Source organism: Ammodytes marinus, assembly GCF_949987685.1.
Source record: "Ammodytes marinus genome assembly, chromosome: 9".
Classification (NCBI taxonomy): Eukaryota; Metazoa; Chordata; class Actinopteri; order Uranoscopiformes; family Ammodytidae; genus Ammodytes; species Ammodytes marinus.
The window spans coordinates 20,234,310-20,251,646 of record NC_137213.1 but is presented as its reverse complement, the minus strand read 5'-3'; the positions used below and the strand labels follow the sequence as shown (position 1 = coordinate 20,251,646).

The following is a 17,337-nucleotide window of genomic DNA, read 5'->3' as shown; positions in this document are numbered from 1 at the left end:
ATAGCCTACCTTAAATAATTTTATGTAGGGTGAGTTGCCCTAATGTGGGACACTGCCTAATGTGGGACACCTAAGGTCTAGAGAATGTATCTCTTATTTCTGACACATGTAAATAGATAATATTGTTGTCAAATCCAAGCAGGGGTTCCCTGTGATTGAAATCACATGAATTCACAATTTTGATTATAAAGATAAGGGAGGGGAAACAGTCAAAAAGGAAGTAGGCCTAATGTAATAAGCAGGGGTGTAAAGTAGCGAATTACATTTACTCGCGTTCCTGTAATTGAGTAGTTTTTTCTTGTAATTTTTTAAGTGATTTTTAAAACCTATACTTTTACTTTGAGTATGTTTATTTTGAAGTATTGTACTTCGCTACATTTTATATCACCTGCGTTACTGAGTAAAAAAAATAGATAGGGAAACGAGAGAAAATAAAAGAAATATCGCGGGGTGCTCTTATTTTTACGGCACAATACCGGAAACTAACACAGAATGATCGACAGGATCATTGCGGCTAAATGATAACAACAAACACTGCTTCCCTCTATCATTAAAAAAAAAAATCCTACTTAAACTGTCATTGTACCGCACGTGAAGACGTGAAGGCTTTTAAATGCAGCAAACCTTTCATCCAGCCGTACGATAGGCCCCTCCCTCACCTAGCTTTCAGTTTAACAGTGCAGAGTAGGATGGAGACGGTGCGTGTTGCCGGGAGCTTTGAAAAACTTCCAGGGGCCTATTGCATAAAACTAGGATAAGGGATTAATCTAGGATTTTTCGGTTATCCTGGTTTGCGTTAGCCATGATCCGGTTGCATAAAAGCGGAGGGACATAAGTTACCCTGGAGATTTATCCTTTACGTTTAGCCTGGTCGGGACCAGGCTAAACGTAAAGGATAAACTTATTCTGTTGCCTGACTGGCTCAGTCAGCTGTCACTCCGATCTGAAGGTGTTTAACAGTTATTCCATGATCTTCTGTGTAATGCTTAAGTTTCAATAACCTGTTTTAAAGTACCATATAAAAGACTGCATTGTCATTTAGTTAAATAGTTCTTTTTTATTATTTAACCTGAACCATTTATAATTAACTTAATTATAATTACATTAAAATGAAATTATATAAATTATAATAATTTATGTAATAGTCTGTTCATATTGCGGGCTATATTTATACAATTGATTATCGATGGTAGATGACGTTGCAAATGTGGGTCAAATAAATTCACTTTGTACTTATAACTATATCGAGGTGCATCTAAAACAAAATTAAATATCAATGAAAGTTTCCTTTTTTCTGTAATTTAATTAAAAAAGTGAAACTTAAATATGTTCTAGATTCATTACACATTAAGTGAAATTAATCTAGAATAAACATACTTTTCAGAAGGTCAACATTTCTGGTTGGTTGTATGCAATATTCTAATATTTTGAGATACTGGATTTTTTATTCCATGATCAATCAATCAATCATCCAAAAAGAAGGCCTGACATATTTCACTTTGTGTAATGAAAGTTTAACTTTTTTAATGGACTTTCCATGATATTCTATTTTTTAAATGCACCTGCAGACTGCTCACTGTCAACTATTTTATCATAAAACAATGCAGGGACATCAAGATTAGTTGGCAGAGATGACATCCCCTGTATAAAATGAACTGCCCCCTGATTTACGGTTTAAACTAGCAAGGCATTGTGGGAAAATGGGCCGTCTTTTACATTTTTACATCAGTAAATCTGTGTTCGATCTCTGGGTCTACTTCTGAAAGCTGTGGGCTGGCACTTAACAGAATGACTTACACCTGGCTTGACAAAGCGGCCCCTTTACATCCTGGATTGGCATTTATGCAACTGACTAATCCAAAGTGCCCAGGCTAAACTTTGTCAAGGCTGGCTTTATCAATCATCCTGGATATCTTAATACCACTTGTATGCAATAGGCCCCAGAAGACGGCAGAAAGTCAGCCTTTGCTCGAGAACAAAGGTAAAAGTAATAGACTAAAACAATGTGCAAGATGCGTGGACACGCGAGTCAGATGACATGCGCGGACACGCGAGTCAGATGACATGCGCGACCGTGAGAGAGAGAGAAAAAAAAGTCATATGCGACCCAGCCGCACCTCAAAACATCACGAACAATTAGTTTACTCACTTTAAGTCGAATCCAAGTGGTCTATGACCAAGCAATAAAGGAATAAAAAACACAGGAAGTTTAAAGCTCCTTGACTCTTGCCACCACAACAGTCAATTATTTCATTTATTTATTTCATTTATTGTTTATTTAGCAGGGACAGTGCCCAATATACAATTGAGCCAGATTATAGCCACATGGCTAATTTTCGTCTGTAGTCCCTGGACAGGAATTGGTGTTAAGCTCACTGTAGCCTACAATGCAACTTGCTTATCCAGCCAGCTCCATGAGATATACATTAAAATATGCCCTCACATTCCTGCTAGCAAAAGACGTGCCCTATCGACAACATTTGCAACGGTTTATTTTGATTTTGACACTTATTTTATTTAATTATAAAAAATGTTTTACTTAGGCTATTTGCATTTTCCTTGTTTTCAGTTCAATTAGGATATGTTTAAAGTCAAAAGTCATGGTTTCAAATGTTAAATAAGTGCATGTTGCAGTTCTTAAATCAATGAATAATTGTCTAATAATTGTGATTACACAATGTCAATCAAAATAATTATGATTATGATTTTTGTCAAAATCGAGCAGCCTAACCTTGCAATTTCCATGGTTTAGATCAATTGTACACAATTACATTATTAGAACTGCAGCTGCAGTCTGTTTAGGTCTGTTACCGGTTACATTCCCCCATTAACAGACTATTTGCTCCATATTTGCTTATCTAAAGTATAATGACACAGTGTACATCCATACATGTGTGGTGACATGATAATTTAATTTGTGCACTTTCATTTGTAAGTGTTGTATTAATTAAACAAAACTAATTTGAGATTTATATCCCCTTGTCTATATATAGAATGCCCTACACTGAAGAGACCCCCGCCCCCTCCCGCTGTTAAAAAGTAACTAGTAACTTACTTTAAGTACATTTTAAATCAGCTACTTTTTCACTTTTACTTCAGTAGATTTTTAGACCAGTACTTTTACTTTTACTTGAGTAAAATGTCATCCAAGTAATCATACTTTTACTTGAGTAGAATATTTTTGTACTCTTTCCACCTCTGGTAATAAGCAACTTAAGGGTGTTGGTTTGAATTCTGGTGGACATTTGGAAACTGAAATAGAGCTGAAACAAAATAATAGGTCAATCATCATTAATTGTCGAGGATCATTTCTCAAGTTAAAGGCCTACTTCACCGGTTTGAATATGAAGGTGTATTGAATTCTGAGATCCTATGTAGTATAAATGTGCAAAAAACATTCAAATCGGTTCATCCTAGCCTGAGAAAAGGCAGAAAGAGTGTTTTTTTTAACCCTATATTTCTCTTTCTGTGATGTCACGAGAAAGAGAAATATAGGGTTAAAAAAAAAACACTCTTTCTGCCTTTTCTCAGGCTAGGATGAACCGATTTCAATTTTTTTCGCACATTTATACTACATAGGATCTCAGAATTCAATACACCTTCATATTCAAACCGGTGAAGTAGGCCTTTAATATGCCGAATGTTCAAAGTTTGCAGCTTCTCGAATGTCAGGATTTGCCGTTTTCCTTGGTTTACACTAGTATACTAAATATTTATTTGTTGTGAACTGTTGGTTCAAAAGGTGGGATCTAGCAAACTGAAAGTCATTGTTCATCATGTGTGCATGAAAAGTTTACTCGCGGGACCTGGCTCCTCTAATCTGAATGTTTAAGCAATTCACCTGGAACACAAAAAGGAGCTACACCTTTAACATGGGATAATTATTATAATCAATGTGTGATACTGTTTTTTTAAAGTTAGGCCATCTGAAATAGACTTTTTCAACCCAGCTGGAGTGTTGAGAAGGAGCAAAAACATCTGGTTCAACTTGTGTAAAGTGGTAGTTGACCCCCTCCTGTCCCCCTCTCCACAGAGGTCAAAGGTCTGAGCGCTCACTGAAGTGGAAGCTGGTTGTTCCAGCTGAACGTTTTGTGTCCATACAACATCCTGGTGTCTGCGTGTGATGGGGAAACACCATCTGTCGTAACAACAGTCTGATTCAAATGTGTTTTTCTTTTATAGTTGAAGGGACAAACTGCATTGCATTGATTTGACTTGACTATCTGGTACCACAGGAGGAATAATCAAGCAGACATTTAGATTGTGACACAAATGTCCTTTTAATAGGAAGCAGAGCTCAATCAGGCTGCATTCCAGTGGTTCACTTCATCCTCATTAAAGCACGATCAATAATGATAAAAGAATTAGAAACATCCTCAGTAGAAAATAATTCTCTCATGCGAGTTCTGTGTTCACACTACATTCATATTGGTTACAGATGACATATTCACAAGCCTTTTCAAAAAAAAATAAGAGAAAGAACATTGATGACATAACATCGCTTTGGAAATTAAAAACAAGTAAAATCAAAAGACCAGTTACATCAAGGAGACACGTGCTGGCACAATAAAAGTTTTCCCATCATGCAAGTGTACGTTGATTCTATTCACAGGGTGGGCATCATTTGGTCTCCACGGAGTTGTGTCGGCGTGCATGCATGCATGTGTGTCATCTTACATGTGCCCTTTTTGTGCTTGAGCAGAGATTAGTGTGTAGGTGTGTGTGTCTGTGCAGTGGTGTCTGAGTGCATAGACACACGGGGCAGGCACGAGCCCCCAAACTGGATGATACATTATGCTATTTATTTGTTCTTGCTTTTTCAGCTGCAACCTGACATGTTAGGTTTTGTCTTCAGCCCTGGGATTAACTCATGCAAACAATGTTGCAACAAAGGATGGTTAAATGGGGCGTAAATCTCCGTTTAAAGGGCCAGTTCACCCAAAAAGCAAGCAGGATTGAAATCATGTCCCATTTATTTTACGCCCAAATTAAAAGGCAAGAGTTGGTTTGAGATTTCACCATCCCTTTGTAGGAGGAAGGTTCTGCTATGGCTGCATAACATCCAGAAGCGTTAGAGTTTTTTGGTACAATTCAACAGTAATTAGTAAATACGACATGTGGCAGGCCAGCAGTGATGTCTGGTGTGGCTCCACACAGCAACAGGAAAACCTCCTGCTGCGTTTACTCACCATCACTGACATCCTTGCGTTCCACAGACTACAACACAAGCCAGACTGACTGAGTATTTGCTCACTTTTTTTCTTTCTAGTGACAGAAGATAATTTATGCACGAGACAAGACTGAAATTTATACTTGACCAACATAAACGCTTGGCGGTGACTCTGATGGCTTCTTTATTTAAAAAAACGAATAAAAAACTTGAGATCTGGTTCGTGCAAATTTGGTCCTACTAAAGGCAAATAGGAAGCATTCAAGGACAAAACACTTTCCTTCTCTTATTTAAAATATGAGAGAGAGAAAAGCTTTACACACTTCCATTAGGAATGGTGATTTGATATGAGTCTATAAATAAAGTGTTTTAGTGATTTCATAAGTTTCCCATTCCTTGGATCTGGATATTGCCGTTGATGCTGTTGTGTTTATATAGACAGCGCGTACATTTTGGGTATGTAGGTACAATATATTGCTCACAATCTCAGAGCCCATTTTTCAGGTGTGACAATCTGCCCACACATATACTTACACGCACACACACCTTCACACACACACATGCACACACAATAACAAAAGACACAGCAGTGTTCACAGAGGGGTTCTTTCTTAAAAATCACAAAGTTCAGCAAACAAACACACCAACCGCTATTGCCTTAAAGAGAAATGGGTTTGGATACGTTGTGCGTTCCCCTGTAGTGTCACTCATGTCCCTTTCTGAATGTGTTTCTATGGTGGAGTGGGGCAGACGAGGGGCACATGGGGAAGCCTTGTCGTTTAACTGCCAACAGAAGCGTAGACAGTATGGATTAGTGCGTAAACTGACATCCCAGTCCACTGATCCCGTAGCCCTTTTTTGGAGTTAGTGTGCACTCTAGGGGTGTGGATGTGTTCCACACTGGGGTATTGCTCCATTTGTTGTGATTGGAAAAGAGCGAAGCGGAAAAAAAAAGCACACTGTGACCACAACTTTCTTCTTTCAACATATCAGACTCAGCTCCATTAAAAACCTTAATGTACCAGGGTTATATATGCACCATGCTCACACAGGTAAGATAGTATACACGCCCATCTTTTATGTGGGGGAGAGGGGGCGGTTGTCATGGTTACAGCAAGGTGAATCACAGTGTTCCTGGGGTCAACATGCAGAACGATAGTACATTTACAGGACAGACTAGCAGTGGTGTTGCCCCCTGTACACTGATCTAAGATCAGTGCTGTGTGTTTTTTATTTATTTGGCAAAACGGGACGCTGATCTTCGATCTGTGCCTGACCTCCAACTTACACGACACATCACACCGTGAGAAGACTACGCAGAGCATATAACAGGGTAGGAGAGAGGACAACGGACTGGAAGAACGACACACGGTCACGCAGGCAAGCGGACAGAAGGACGGAGCGTAGTGAGGGCAATGACTGCTCCCCTGAAGACACAGAGGAGCAAAAGTGCAAAGTGGTCGTTCTCAAACTATTCACATGGTTGTCATCGTTGTTCTGCGTCGCATTAGGTCCCGTCTAAATGTCCAGCGTATAAAAGGTGTGATGTGTTATAGGAAAGATAGAGTGAGGGAGTGACGAGTGATCGCTAATGTGAGGCTAACCCCTAAACTGAGATGAGTTGAAATATTCAAAATGAAGCAAGATTTTTTTTATAAAGATATTCCTCCATGTTTTGCATTGATAACGTAGCAATGATAATGTTGCATAATGTATGCAGATCTATGTACAATAGAGCATTTTTCATGTGTGTGCTTGTGTATTGCACATGGTTGTCTATTTATGGGATTCCTATAATGTGTGTGCATAATACTATCTATCATGATGTCTCTGGTGGGTTTATTGTGCACACATGTGTCCCTTGCTTGTGGTCCTCCCCTCTGCCTCTCAGCTGCGGCCCTCCTCGGGTGAGCGCTGGTCTGACTTGAGCTTGACAAACTCTTTGGCCACGTCGTCGTTGTTGCGCTGGGAGAGGATGCGTAGCACGGTCAGGCCCGTCTCGTCCATGTGCACGCGTCTGCCCAGCGGCATCCAGCAAACCACGCTGCTCTTCTTGACTATGTCCTTTACCTGCAGCAGGCCCATGCCCACGGTACGGTCCTCCCGGGCGAAGCAGTAGTCCTTCACACACACCTGCAGCTCGTAGCTCTCCGGACCCACCTCAGTGCCCAAGGAGCTGAAACGGAAGACACACACAGAGAGTCACATCCGGGTTATTTTCTGTGTGCCTTATACTAGCAAAAAACAAAGTCCACTGCTATTCACTGCCAATTAACACTTTAAAAAAAAGGTGGAGCCAGCGATTCTGGAGAATGCTTGTTGTCAAAATCAGTGAATATCTCCGTCAAGATCCGCTACCTGTACATACAGTGTGTGCGCTAGAAATAAAATTCAGTGTTTATACTAGGCTCCGTGAACAGGCATGTTGGTATCTATGGTGTGCCCCCTTTGTTTAAATACCCTTTGTTAACATAACAGTTTACAGAGCCTAGGATGTATATGAACACCAGATTATTAAACAAAAAGTGATTCTGACTAAAAGCATTCTCCAGAATTGCTGACTCCACCTTAAACCGTAAACATATGTTTTTTTCTGTTCTGTTCTTGTCTTGTCTATATTTATTAAAAGTATTTTTTGTATACATGTATATTTACAGAAGGATGGCTCTGTTTTCTGTGTTACTCTTTGTCCATTTGCACTTTGAGCTCCCCAAAGCGATGGCAGTACATTTTTCTCAGCTCAACTAAAGCAATCAAGACCTGGGACAATCAGATCCAGCAGCAATAGCAGATACTCACAACTGGAAACTCTCTGCAAACTTAGGTGACCAGCTGTTGTTCTTGGACTTGGTGGCAAATTTCCTCTTCTTGTCGCTGAGGTGAGGGCCAATGATAGAGACTTCCACAAAGGGCCTGAAGCCCTGTGCCTTCCATTTCAGGTCATTTGCTGCCACCACTGCAGGATGAAGGTAGGTTAAGTTAAAGAGGGAATGGAGAAAACAAGAACAGAATAATACTTGAGATTTCAGGAAATTGAGACAGCTCTGAATGCTGCTGTTACCTTTCACATTGATCTTGTGCTCTCCGTTAGGTTGGGGTAAAATGTCCACGCACATGACCACATCGCCAACAGAATCCACTCCACAGGCTGTAAAGACACGCTCAGTGAGTGTTTGATTCTTTGTTTGTTGTGTGCCTGCCTATTTATCTTTGGATGGCCATAACCACAATGTAGCAAAGCTTAGATACTGTTTATGTGTATGACTTGAAGAACTGGGTTGCATATTTAATCACAAAGTCACACACACAGTTAACATAACACTGCTGACACGTACGTTTCTCTGGTGGCGTGTCTTCGTTTGCAGAGTACCTGATGCCTTTCCCGCCGTGGACTGAGAATAGACAGAAGAAAGATAGCAAAGAAAGTATTATTAGTAAAACAGGTGTAAAGCATTTATGAATCTTTTTTTAAATACTTGAATGTTATACTGTGTAAAACCAGTAAATGCAAATGGTAGGCTTGCATTTGCTGGCATTGCTACTATAATTCACTGAATTAAACATTGTCCTCAAACACTGTACGCAAGTTATTCTATTTAATCTCATAATCCCACTGGAGCTCATTGAGATGAACTGAAAGTCTTTTGTGTGAAATTGTTTGAATCTGCTATGTATGTGACAGACTGTGTGTGTGTGTGTGTGTGTGTGTGTGTGTGTGTGTGTGTGTGTGTGTTTGAAGTCGCACCCTGAGTGTGCTGTGAGAGGACAAACTTCCTGATGAGCTTGTCTGTGGCCTGGGTGTACAGAGACAAGGCGTAGTGCAGGGACTTCAGGTCCGGACTCTTTTCCAGGAAGGTTTTCTTCAGGCCCACACCGCCGGCGTGGAAGTATTGCTGCGTAACAGATGAGACATTACAGGCACAATGTAGATGGATAGAAGGATAGTGGACAGGCAGAAAGGCAGACAGAGGGGAGGGATACGGGAGAGCTCTATGGGGAAAAATGTACAAGTGTGACAAAGCTGTTTTGCCGTGTGGAACAACCTCGTGAGCCTTGGAGCTTTGGATTAAAGGCACGACGGTTTGATAACTGGTTTTGTTAACTCAAACGACTCTAATCCTGCACTCATTAACAGCAAACTGGTAGTTCCAGGATTGTGCAGTGTAGTTGTAGAATATTATTTCATTACAATACTTTGATGGAAACAAATACACTGTATGTTTCACGCTGAAGTAAGGTAAAAATGCAAATACATGACAATAGCTAAAGCTGCAAAGGCTTGTTGTAGTAAGGTGGATGAGAATGCCATTGCCCCGGACTTTTTACCCATAGATTCACAATAATTTGCCTAAAAGAAAACTCCAGTGTTGGCTACAAACTCAACTCTACCAACACAAAGATAATCTGAATATCTGTTGATAGTCTGCTTTTATGATGTAACTTTCCTTTGACGTTGCGTCTTAAATTTACTTTTCTTTTCGGCAAACTCAAGACCAAACTTTAACATTTGTCAAAGTAAGTAATTAAGAGCATGGATGTCCCTTCCCAGCTGTTCTGTTTGTATGACACATTATACAATACCTTGATAGTGTCCAGTGCCAGCTCTATTACTGCACACTGTTTAGGAGATAGGGCTTTGGCCTCCTCTCGCCCCATGTGCTCCTGTAGGACAGATCAGAATAAAGGAGTCAGTCTATACCAAAGCCTCTGCTGTTTTAATTTGAGATATATTTCATTTCTCGGGCATTTTGTAGCTCTTGCTGCTTTCTATTGCCATCACCTTGAGCTTCGACAATTGGCCCAACTCCTTAGCAGCGTTGAATATCATGGCGGTGCCCTGTCATGGAGAAATGGACAGACAAGTGAGTTCAGTGTGGAGAGGAAGAAAAGAGAGATGTTAGAGAGATATATGCAGTGGAGGAAGATTTGAAAAGGGAGAAGTTCAGGTGGGTTTAGTGAGGACAGACATCTGCAGATACAAGAGATGAGTTCAAGGAGTGAGAGGGGGAGAAGAGTAAGACTGTCATTTGAATTTATATTAATCTATATTTATTTGAAACAACCATTCAGAATAAAGAAGCCATATCTTGGGAGAGAAGGGCTTTTGTGTGCAGTTTTACAGGGAAACATGGGAAATGTTGTCTCGTGCTGCCACAGGAGAAATTACTGGAATAAACAGGTGAATAAACATGACAAGCATGTTTCTTCATGCTTACAGAGGCTGCACACACACACACACACACACACTCACACACACACACACACACACACACACACACACACACACACACACACACACACACACACACACACACACACACACACACACACACACACACACACACACACACACGTACACAGACAAACAGACACACATGTGCACACATACACTAACACACATACTTACAATAACCTTAGAAAGCAACGAATGGAGAGAGAGAGAATGGGGTAATGGCAAGATAGATGCGTTAATGTACTGTACAGTCACAAAGGAACGCAGCAATGAAAAGCACTGAAATTCAGCAGAAGAGAAGAAAGAGAGTTAAAAAAGATATAAAATATAAAGTTAAATGCCTTTTCGTCACGTACGGTCTGGTCAGTAAGTGTTGGAAGCACAATAGTTTTTTCCATTGTGTTAACCACAAGTTTCCACAGCTCCTTCAGCACTCTCTTCAGGACGGTTTTCTCACAGATCTTAGCAAACAGCGACAGGCTGAAATACAAAACACAAAAAGTCACAACCCGTCTGACAACAAAACACAATATTTTTATTTATTGATGCAGCATGTGTGAGAACAGTCAGAGCAATGGTACCCACAGTGTCTGAGCAGATTTGAGGAAAATAGCATTATTTTTCTACAAAGGAGGTTCCCTGAATGTTGTGTAATCAAAAGCAAACATTCAAGCCTTAGAAAAAAAAGAAAGTAAAATCAGCTGTTGTTCAATATGCAGGTGTGCTTACTTGGTGTCCAGGAAGTCCATGATGGGCTGCAGGACGTTGTCGGCCTCCTGAACCACACTGCCGTTGGCTGGGACGGTCTGACCTTTGACCTGGGCTAGGATGTCTCCCATTTGCCTCACGTTGTCCTCAATCTGGGGCTGGAAACTGCAACACCACACAAAAAGGTAACAAATGTAAAAAACAGGCTTTAAAAAAAATCAGCTGGAAAAACAGTTTTGGAGCGCCCCTCTTAGTTCCACACAGGAATCCAAAAGACAACCCCCACCTGACGGCAAAGATGCGGCTGAGGTCGTCCATAACGCTGTTGAGCTTGTTCTGCAGCTCCTTGAGGAAGTCGCTAGCCTCCAAGTTGAGCTGGTAGAAGAAGACAAATGGGCTAAATACAGGGGCAGAGTTATTTTAGTATCACCACAATCACTGCATAATATAAGGAAACTCACTTTTGTTCCTCCCATGGCCTCAAACATCTTCTCCAACTGAACTCTGAGCTGCTGGATGTTATTGATGATGATGCATGGCTGAGGGGAGAAAAAGACAAAATCATTAGACACACACACACACACACACACACACACACACACACACACACACACACACACACACACACACACACACACCTTTCCTGTCTGCTCCTAGCTTTTTATTGTAATCAATCAAGGTAAGTCCTCCTCTATGGGGGCGGGACCTTTGGCTTCTACTGCCACCCTTCGGACGATAACACAAAGTAATATGTATGAATATGCAAAGAGAAAATTGTGTATTGTGTGTAATTGTCCGGAATAATAATAAATAAAATAAATAAATAACTTTCTTTAATGCTTCTTTGGCGAAAACACTCTGATGTAGGGCAGGAGAAGCAGGAGTTTTCAGTAATCACTGCTCCTCTGGTGGGGGGGGGGGGGCTGTTTAATCCGCTGACAACATTTCCATATGGAACCTTGATGTGCCAAACTATTCTTTCTATATTCTATGAAAACATTTCTTCTTCTTTGATAACGACTCGGACACGTACCACTTTCTCCTTCTTGACATGATTGTGAAAGTCCTTTTCAATGATGTCGGCGTAAGATAGCAGGACATTGCCGATGGTCTGAGAGATAGAGGGATACAGATTAATGGAAATAGCCGCCACAGGGAGAAATACATTACATGAGAGTGAATATACTGAGGTCAAGACATTCTGTGGAGAGAGCGTTAAATAGCTCAAAGTCACCTTGGCAAATCTCTTCATGTAGTTACCGACGATCTGAGGGTCGGGACACTCCAGTTTGCGGATAATTTCGAAGCTCTGGTTGAGCTGAGAGAAGACGTCCACCACTGAGCAGGAGAACAAAGCGTGCTCGGACGTGACCTGGAACTGGAGAGCGGGGAAGAAAGAACGTGTGAGAAGAAGCTGTTCTGGAGGTGCTGATGCTGCAGCCCAATGATCTGAGCACGAGGTAACATTGACCGTGATGGGGTTTGAGGCCCCCCACGGGAGTAGTTTCTGTTACACATCATGGACAATAAACCCCCCCCCCCTCCCTCTAGCGCTTCACCCGCACCAATTAAATGATTTAGGAAGTGATTCCTTTTGAAAAGTGCTTGGATGAGAGCGATTGAGGTAATCACAGGGTTGATGGGGAGAAGAAGGGCCCTCTTTTAACAGCCCTGGGTAAATTAGTGAATAGTCTTATGGTATGGGATTGGGGAGTAGGGACACAATGTTTTAGCTGACACAGGAATAGAACAGAAGCGGCCTATGGTGACAGTAATTAGACCCAAAGGATTCCTGACATATGAGCTTGGAGAATCTTCAGCTGCTCTGTATCGACCCTCCTACTGTGTGGATATGAACAGTAGCTGTGAGAGAGAGCAGGTGTGTGTGTGTGTGTGTGTGTGTGTGTGTGTGTGTGTGTGTGTGTGTGTGTGTGTGAGTGTGTGTGTGTGTGTGTGCATTTGCGTGTGCGTGCGTGTGTATGTGTGTGTGTGTGTGTGTGTGTACGGCGACTTGTGCTGAAGCGCCTGTTCTTTTCTGCCGTGGAGTTTCTTTCTTCCTTTCTTTTTTCATTTGACTGTGGTATTGAGTCATTATTGATTGCCTTAAGGCCTTCAACCTGCTCCTCTCAGCCTAGAGTGTGCTGAGTCAGACAAGAAGATGTAAACTGCCTGAATTTGCATGAGAAATGCATGAATACATTTTTAGGAGGCCATATTTAAACTTTTATACTGGATTTTGTGACTGTCTCAGCAGTATTGGATTGTTCATTTTTGGTCATACTTTTGTCTCACATGACCGCTCGTTTCTTTTATTTTTATTTTTTTTTCAGAACTCTTTTCTGAACTTTTAGATTGACTTGGCTGGAGAGCAAATAAGTGTATTCCCAAAAATATCAAGCTAGCCCTCATAATAAGACTGAAATAATAATTAAAGATCAAAAGCTAGGAGTTGTTGAGTGGTAGGACAGCATTTTTAGACAGGAAGGATGCAGACGAAAGCAGTTACCCCGTCTTTTTTGTCCCTCTCCAGGGCTCCATGTAGAAAATCTCGGGACACTTCTTCATTCTCGTCCAACCACATAACAACAAATGGTTCAAACCAGCTGCAAAACAAGGAACAAAATTAAGGAGACAACATGAGTCTGTGTGTCACAGTGGTAAATGCAGGAGGCGTGGATGCTGTAAATAAGATACTCACGCTGGATACTCAGGTACGTGCTTCTGGAAAGTGGCCAGCTCCTTGCAGTACTCGTTATAGAGCCACTTGACTTTGAAGTGCAAGTTCATATAATCTGCGCTTTTACACAGACGGTTCTTCTCATGCTCTGAATATCAAAGAGAAAATCAGCAAATCAGGAAAGTCCCACCACGCCAGTGTCCAGACATTTTGTACAAAAACCCACTCTTCACACAGACTTATAACCTCTTCAGGACTGTAACCTTCCCCATCCAAACAACACAAACAAAAAACGTACCCTCCATGGCGTATCTCATATCTTGTGCAAACATATTCCACATGACCTCTGCGCTGATCCGGCCCACATTCAGTTCTTGGGGAAACCTATAAGAAGAGAGTACTCAGGCTTAAATACATCCAGTAACGGCACTATATTATTTAACAAAATATTCCATGCTCATATTTTGTGACCACCTCAGTGTTTCCTGTGCATATTTTTAGCTGCTACAGAAAGAAATCTACCAAAATAAGAAATTAAGAACAAATTATTATCCACCGTTGTCTGCCAAAACAAACCCAATGCATCTAATACCTAAGTATTAAATTAGGAGACATTGACCTGGGATCCAAATCCAAACAAAGCCCACCCTCCAAAGTGGCATTATGTAAAAAGTCATGTGCTTGATATGCCATATGTAACTGCTCCGAGGTGCTGTTTTTACTTTAGGTTTATCTTTAAGTAAATGTTTCAAACCAGCCTACTTCAGTATATGTTTCCAAATCATCACGCCTAATATCCTGAGAAATAATCGTGTGTAATTCTTTCATGTGGATGATTTATGAGTGCATGTGGATATGTCAGTGATTCTTGAGAAGTGGGACAAAAGACCGTCTTGCAATAGTAACTGCTGTTATGTTTAAAAATAAAAATATTTAAAATTGTAGATGTTATTAGGGATTAAGAATATAATGTCTGGAGCACAATTATCCCCTTAAATTTTATTTTATCATTATTATGTCAAATATATGATCACGTTATCTTCTCACGACGTCCAAAACAGTGTGTCCACGGAGAAGGTTTCAATCATTAATATGCAATAAAACTAGAGGTGGGCATAGATTAATTTTTTTAATCTAGATTAATCTAGATTAATTTTGGAATTAATCTAGATTAATCTAGATTAAAATGGCTCATTTGAATTCATTCATAATATGTGTGTGCTCCTAAATAATGACTCAAAGTAAGTCTTTGAGAACGTGTTTCTCAAGCCAGGTGGCTTTCATTTCGTCATCAGAACGAGTGTCTAATTATTGCGAACAAATAATATTCTAACAATTTAATCAGATATAAGGCTAAAAATCACAACATTGCACTGTTTTTTGTGCTTAAAAAAAACGAAAAAACTAATTTGTTGGGTAGGCTATAGGCTATAACAGAAAATAAAGCCATTACTTTTGTGCTTCAAGTGAAACATTAAATATAATTTTTACATAAATAATAAAGTCCTTATAAACTTTTCAAGAAGCTGGACTAGAGTGAATATTGGACAGGCTTTATAGGTCCATGGCTTTTACCTGTGGGACAGCGCTTCACCTAACAGCTGGCTGCAACACCAACCTACAGTCTATTGTGCGACGGAGAGCTAGTTATCATTATCATCAGCGTTAGCCGACATCACGGCAACAGCTGAATAATGTAACACATTACACAAGTTACACTACATGAAAACAACGGGCTGTAGACGCTAGAGTTATAATTTCGTGTAGGAAACATTGTTGAGACTGGAATTTCGTACCACAGCGGCCGTTCCATAATACAGCACTCCCTTTAGCAATGGCTGAATATAAGACCTCCCTCTGCTGTGTATCTGCGGGAGCGAGTTTTTAATAACTTAAAAACAGTAAACGTTTAACATGATTACGGGTGTTTAGATGCTTTAATCATATGCCGAATTTATAAACAGACCATATTATTAACAATAAATTAAGTTATGTACATGTCAGAGTTACGTACATGGATACATTCATAAGTAAACATTGAATAGACAGATTTACGAAGGGGGTTTGGCGCTGAGTGTTACATTAGCGATCCTGCAGCCAGGTGGTGTGTGTCGTGGGCAAGTGATGGAGAGAGAGAGCGGCGGGTGTCTGAGAGAAGCTTCGCTCCTGCAATAAAGGCTCCTCAAGTGTCAACAACGGCCCCCGGCTATTATTACCCGACCAGAGAACACACGGAAGGGGGTTCACCCTGACGGCGAACAGCCATCGGCCCTGGAGGGAACCATCTCCCCTGAGCCGAACAGGAGGTGGAATAAGAGATTAACGGCGATATTTTTTTTTATCGCCGATAAGAGTTTTGCGTTAACGCAGCACGTTAACGCCGATAACGGCCCACCACTAAATAAAACCTATTAAAAATGTACTTTAATGATTAAAAATATTTTTATTTATCAAAAGCAACACTAAATAATCTCTCATATCAATAAAAACTGTTTTTCTACAACACATTCATGTTTTATAAGGTTTCTAAGTGGTGTCGCCACTTTTTGTCAACACCGTCAGACAATGCATTAAAATGTAATAAAATCTACTACATTAGAGTCAGACAGGCCCTGATAAGTGATGTAATTTTAGAATATTTAACATAACAAATCTTGAAAGTCCTGTGTCACAACCATGATATGTCAACACCGACTTACAATTTCTGAAGAAGTTATTTGAAATGTTTCAATCATTCTATTTTCCTGAAGTAGTTCATACTAGATCCTAACATCAAAAGAAAAACCAAATGGCTACTTGATAAATTCCATTTGTTTTGTTTAAGAAACATTAAATATGTCAACACTCAGTGCGTTTACATGCAGACTCATAATCGGGTAACTAAACGAATATGACTTCAACAGGACTTTTAAACTGCATGTAAACACCTTTATCCGATCTACTTCGCACACAAATCGGCACAATAACGGACAAGAGAAGTCGGATAAGAACACCTAGATAACTCGTTCATTGTCGGCATTCTCTCTGCATGTACAGTATACAGGGATCGGATATCGCATATCGGACTTCTCGTTCTGTGCTTGTGTGCCTGCGCGTTATAGGCTACACCATGGGTTATTGCCGGAAGGGAACCGGACGTGGCTCTAAAACCACTTGTTGAAAGCATGGTTGAAAGGGCTAAAGCGCCACCTAGCATAGTGGAGACAGCCATGCATCGGACATTTATTCGATTTCTGAAAGGCCATGTATACTCAGACAAGTGACACGGTCCGTTCGAGTGTCTAGTTCGATATATGTCTTAATCCAATCTAGTTGTGCCATGGAAACGCACTGACTGTCAGATGTCAACTCCGTCCGATTTCCTGTCTGACGGTGGTGACGGAGTTGACATTCAATGTGAAGGCATCATATTTGGGTGGTTTTCAAGTTATTATAGGGTTTTTGTCACCACCGTCAGATATGTCAAATCCATAAGATATACTTGTCAACTCCCGTCAGATATGTGTCAACTCCGTCAGATTTATATTCATTTTATAATACTGAATAATG

At 40.5% G+C, this 17,337-nt stretch overlaps 1 protein-coding gene across 1 annotated transcript in view; it reads right to left on the bottom strand.

Annotated features, from left to right (window-relative positions):
* Positions 1-7,028: 7,028 nt before the first annotated feature.
* The window catches only part of LOC307255265 (protein unc-13 homolog A), a gene marked incomplete at its 5' end in the record, with an annotated part of 39,472 nt that continues 29,163 nt past the window's right edge, over positions 7,029-17,337 (bottom strand). The window contains 16 exons of the mRNA XM_080033927.1: positions 7,029-7,346; positions 7,970-8,126; positions 8,232-8,318; positions 8,506-8,562; positions 8,916-9,063; positions 9,752-9,832; positions 9,951-10,007; positions 10,760-10,883; positions 11,133-11,276; positions 11,398-11,486; positions 11,573-11,650; positions 12,145-12,222; positions 12,346-12,489; positions 13,618-13,714; positions 13,810-13,936; positions 14,087-14,172. Of these exons, the coding sequence (XP_079890053.1) occupies positions 7,058-7,346; positions 7,970-8,126; positions 8,232-8,318; positions 8,506-8,562; positions 8,916-9,063; positions 9,752-9,832; positions 9,951-10,007; positions 10,760-10,883; positions 11,133-11,276; positions 11,398-11,486; positions 11,573-11,650; positions 12,145-12,222; positions 12,346-12,489; positions 13,618-13,714; positions 13,810-13,936; positions 14,087-14,172 (1,843 nt within the window). The 3' untranslated portion in view covers positions 7,029-7,057. The remainder of the gene's footprint in view (positions 7,347-7,969; positions 8,127-8,231; positions 8,319-8,505; positions 8,563-8,915; positions 9,064-9,751; positions 9,833-9,950; positions 10,008-10,759; positions 10,884-11,132; positions 11,277-11,397; positions 11,487-11,572; positions 11,651-12,144; positions 12,223-12,345; positions 12,490-13,617; positions 13,715-13,809; positions 13,937-14,086; positions 14,173-17,337) is intronic.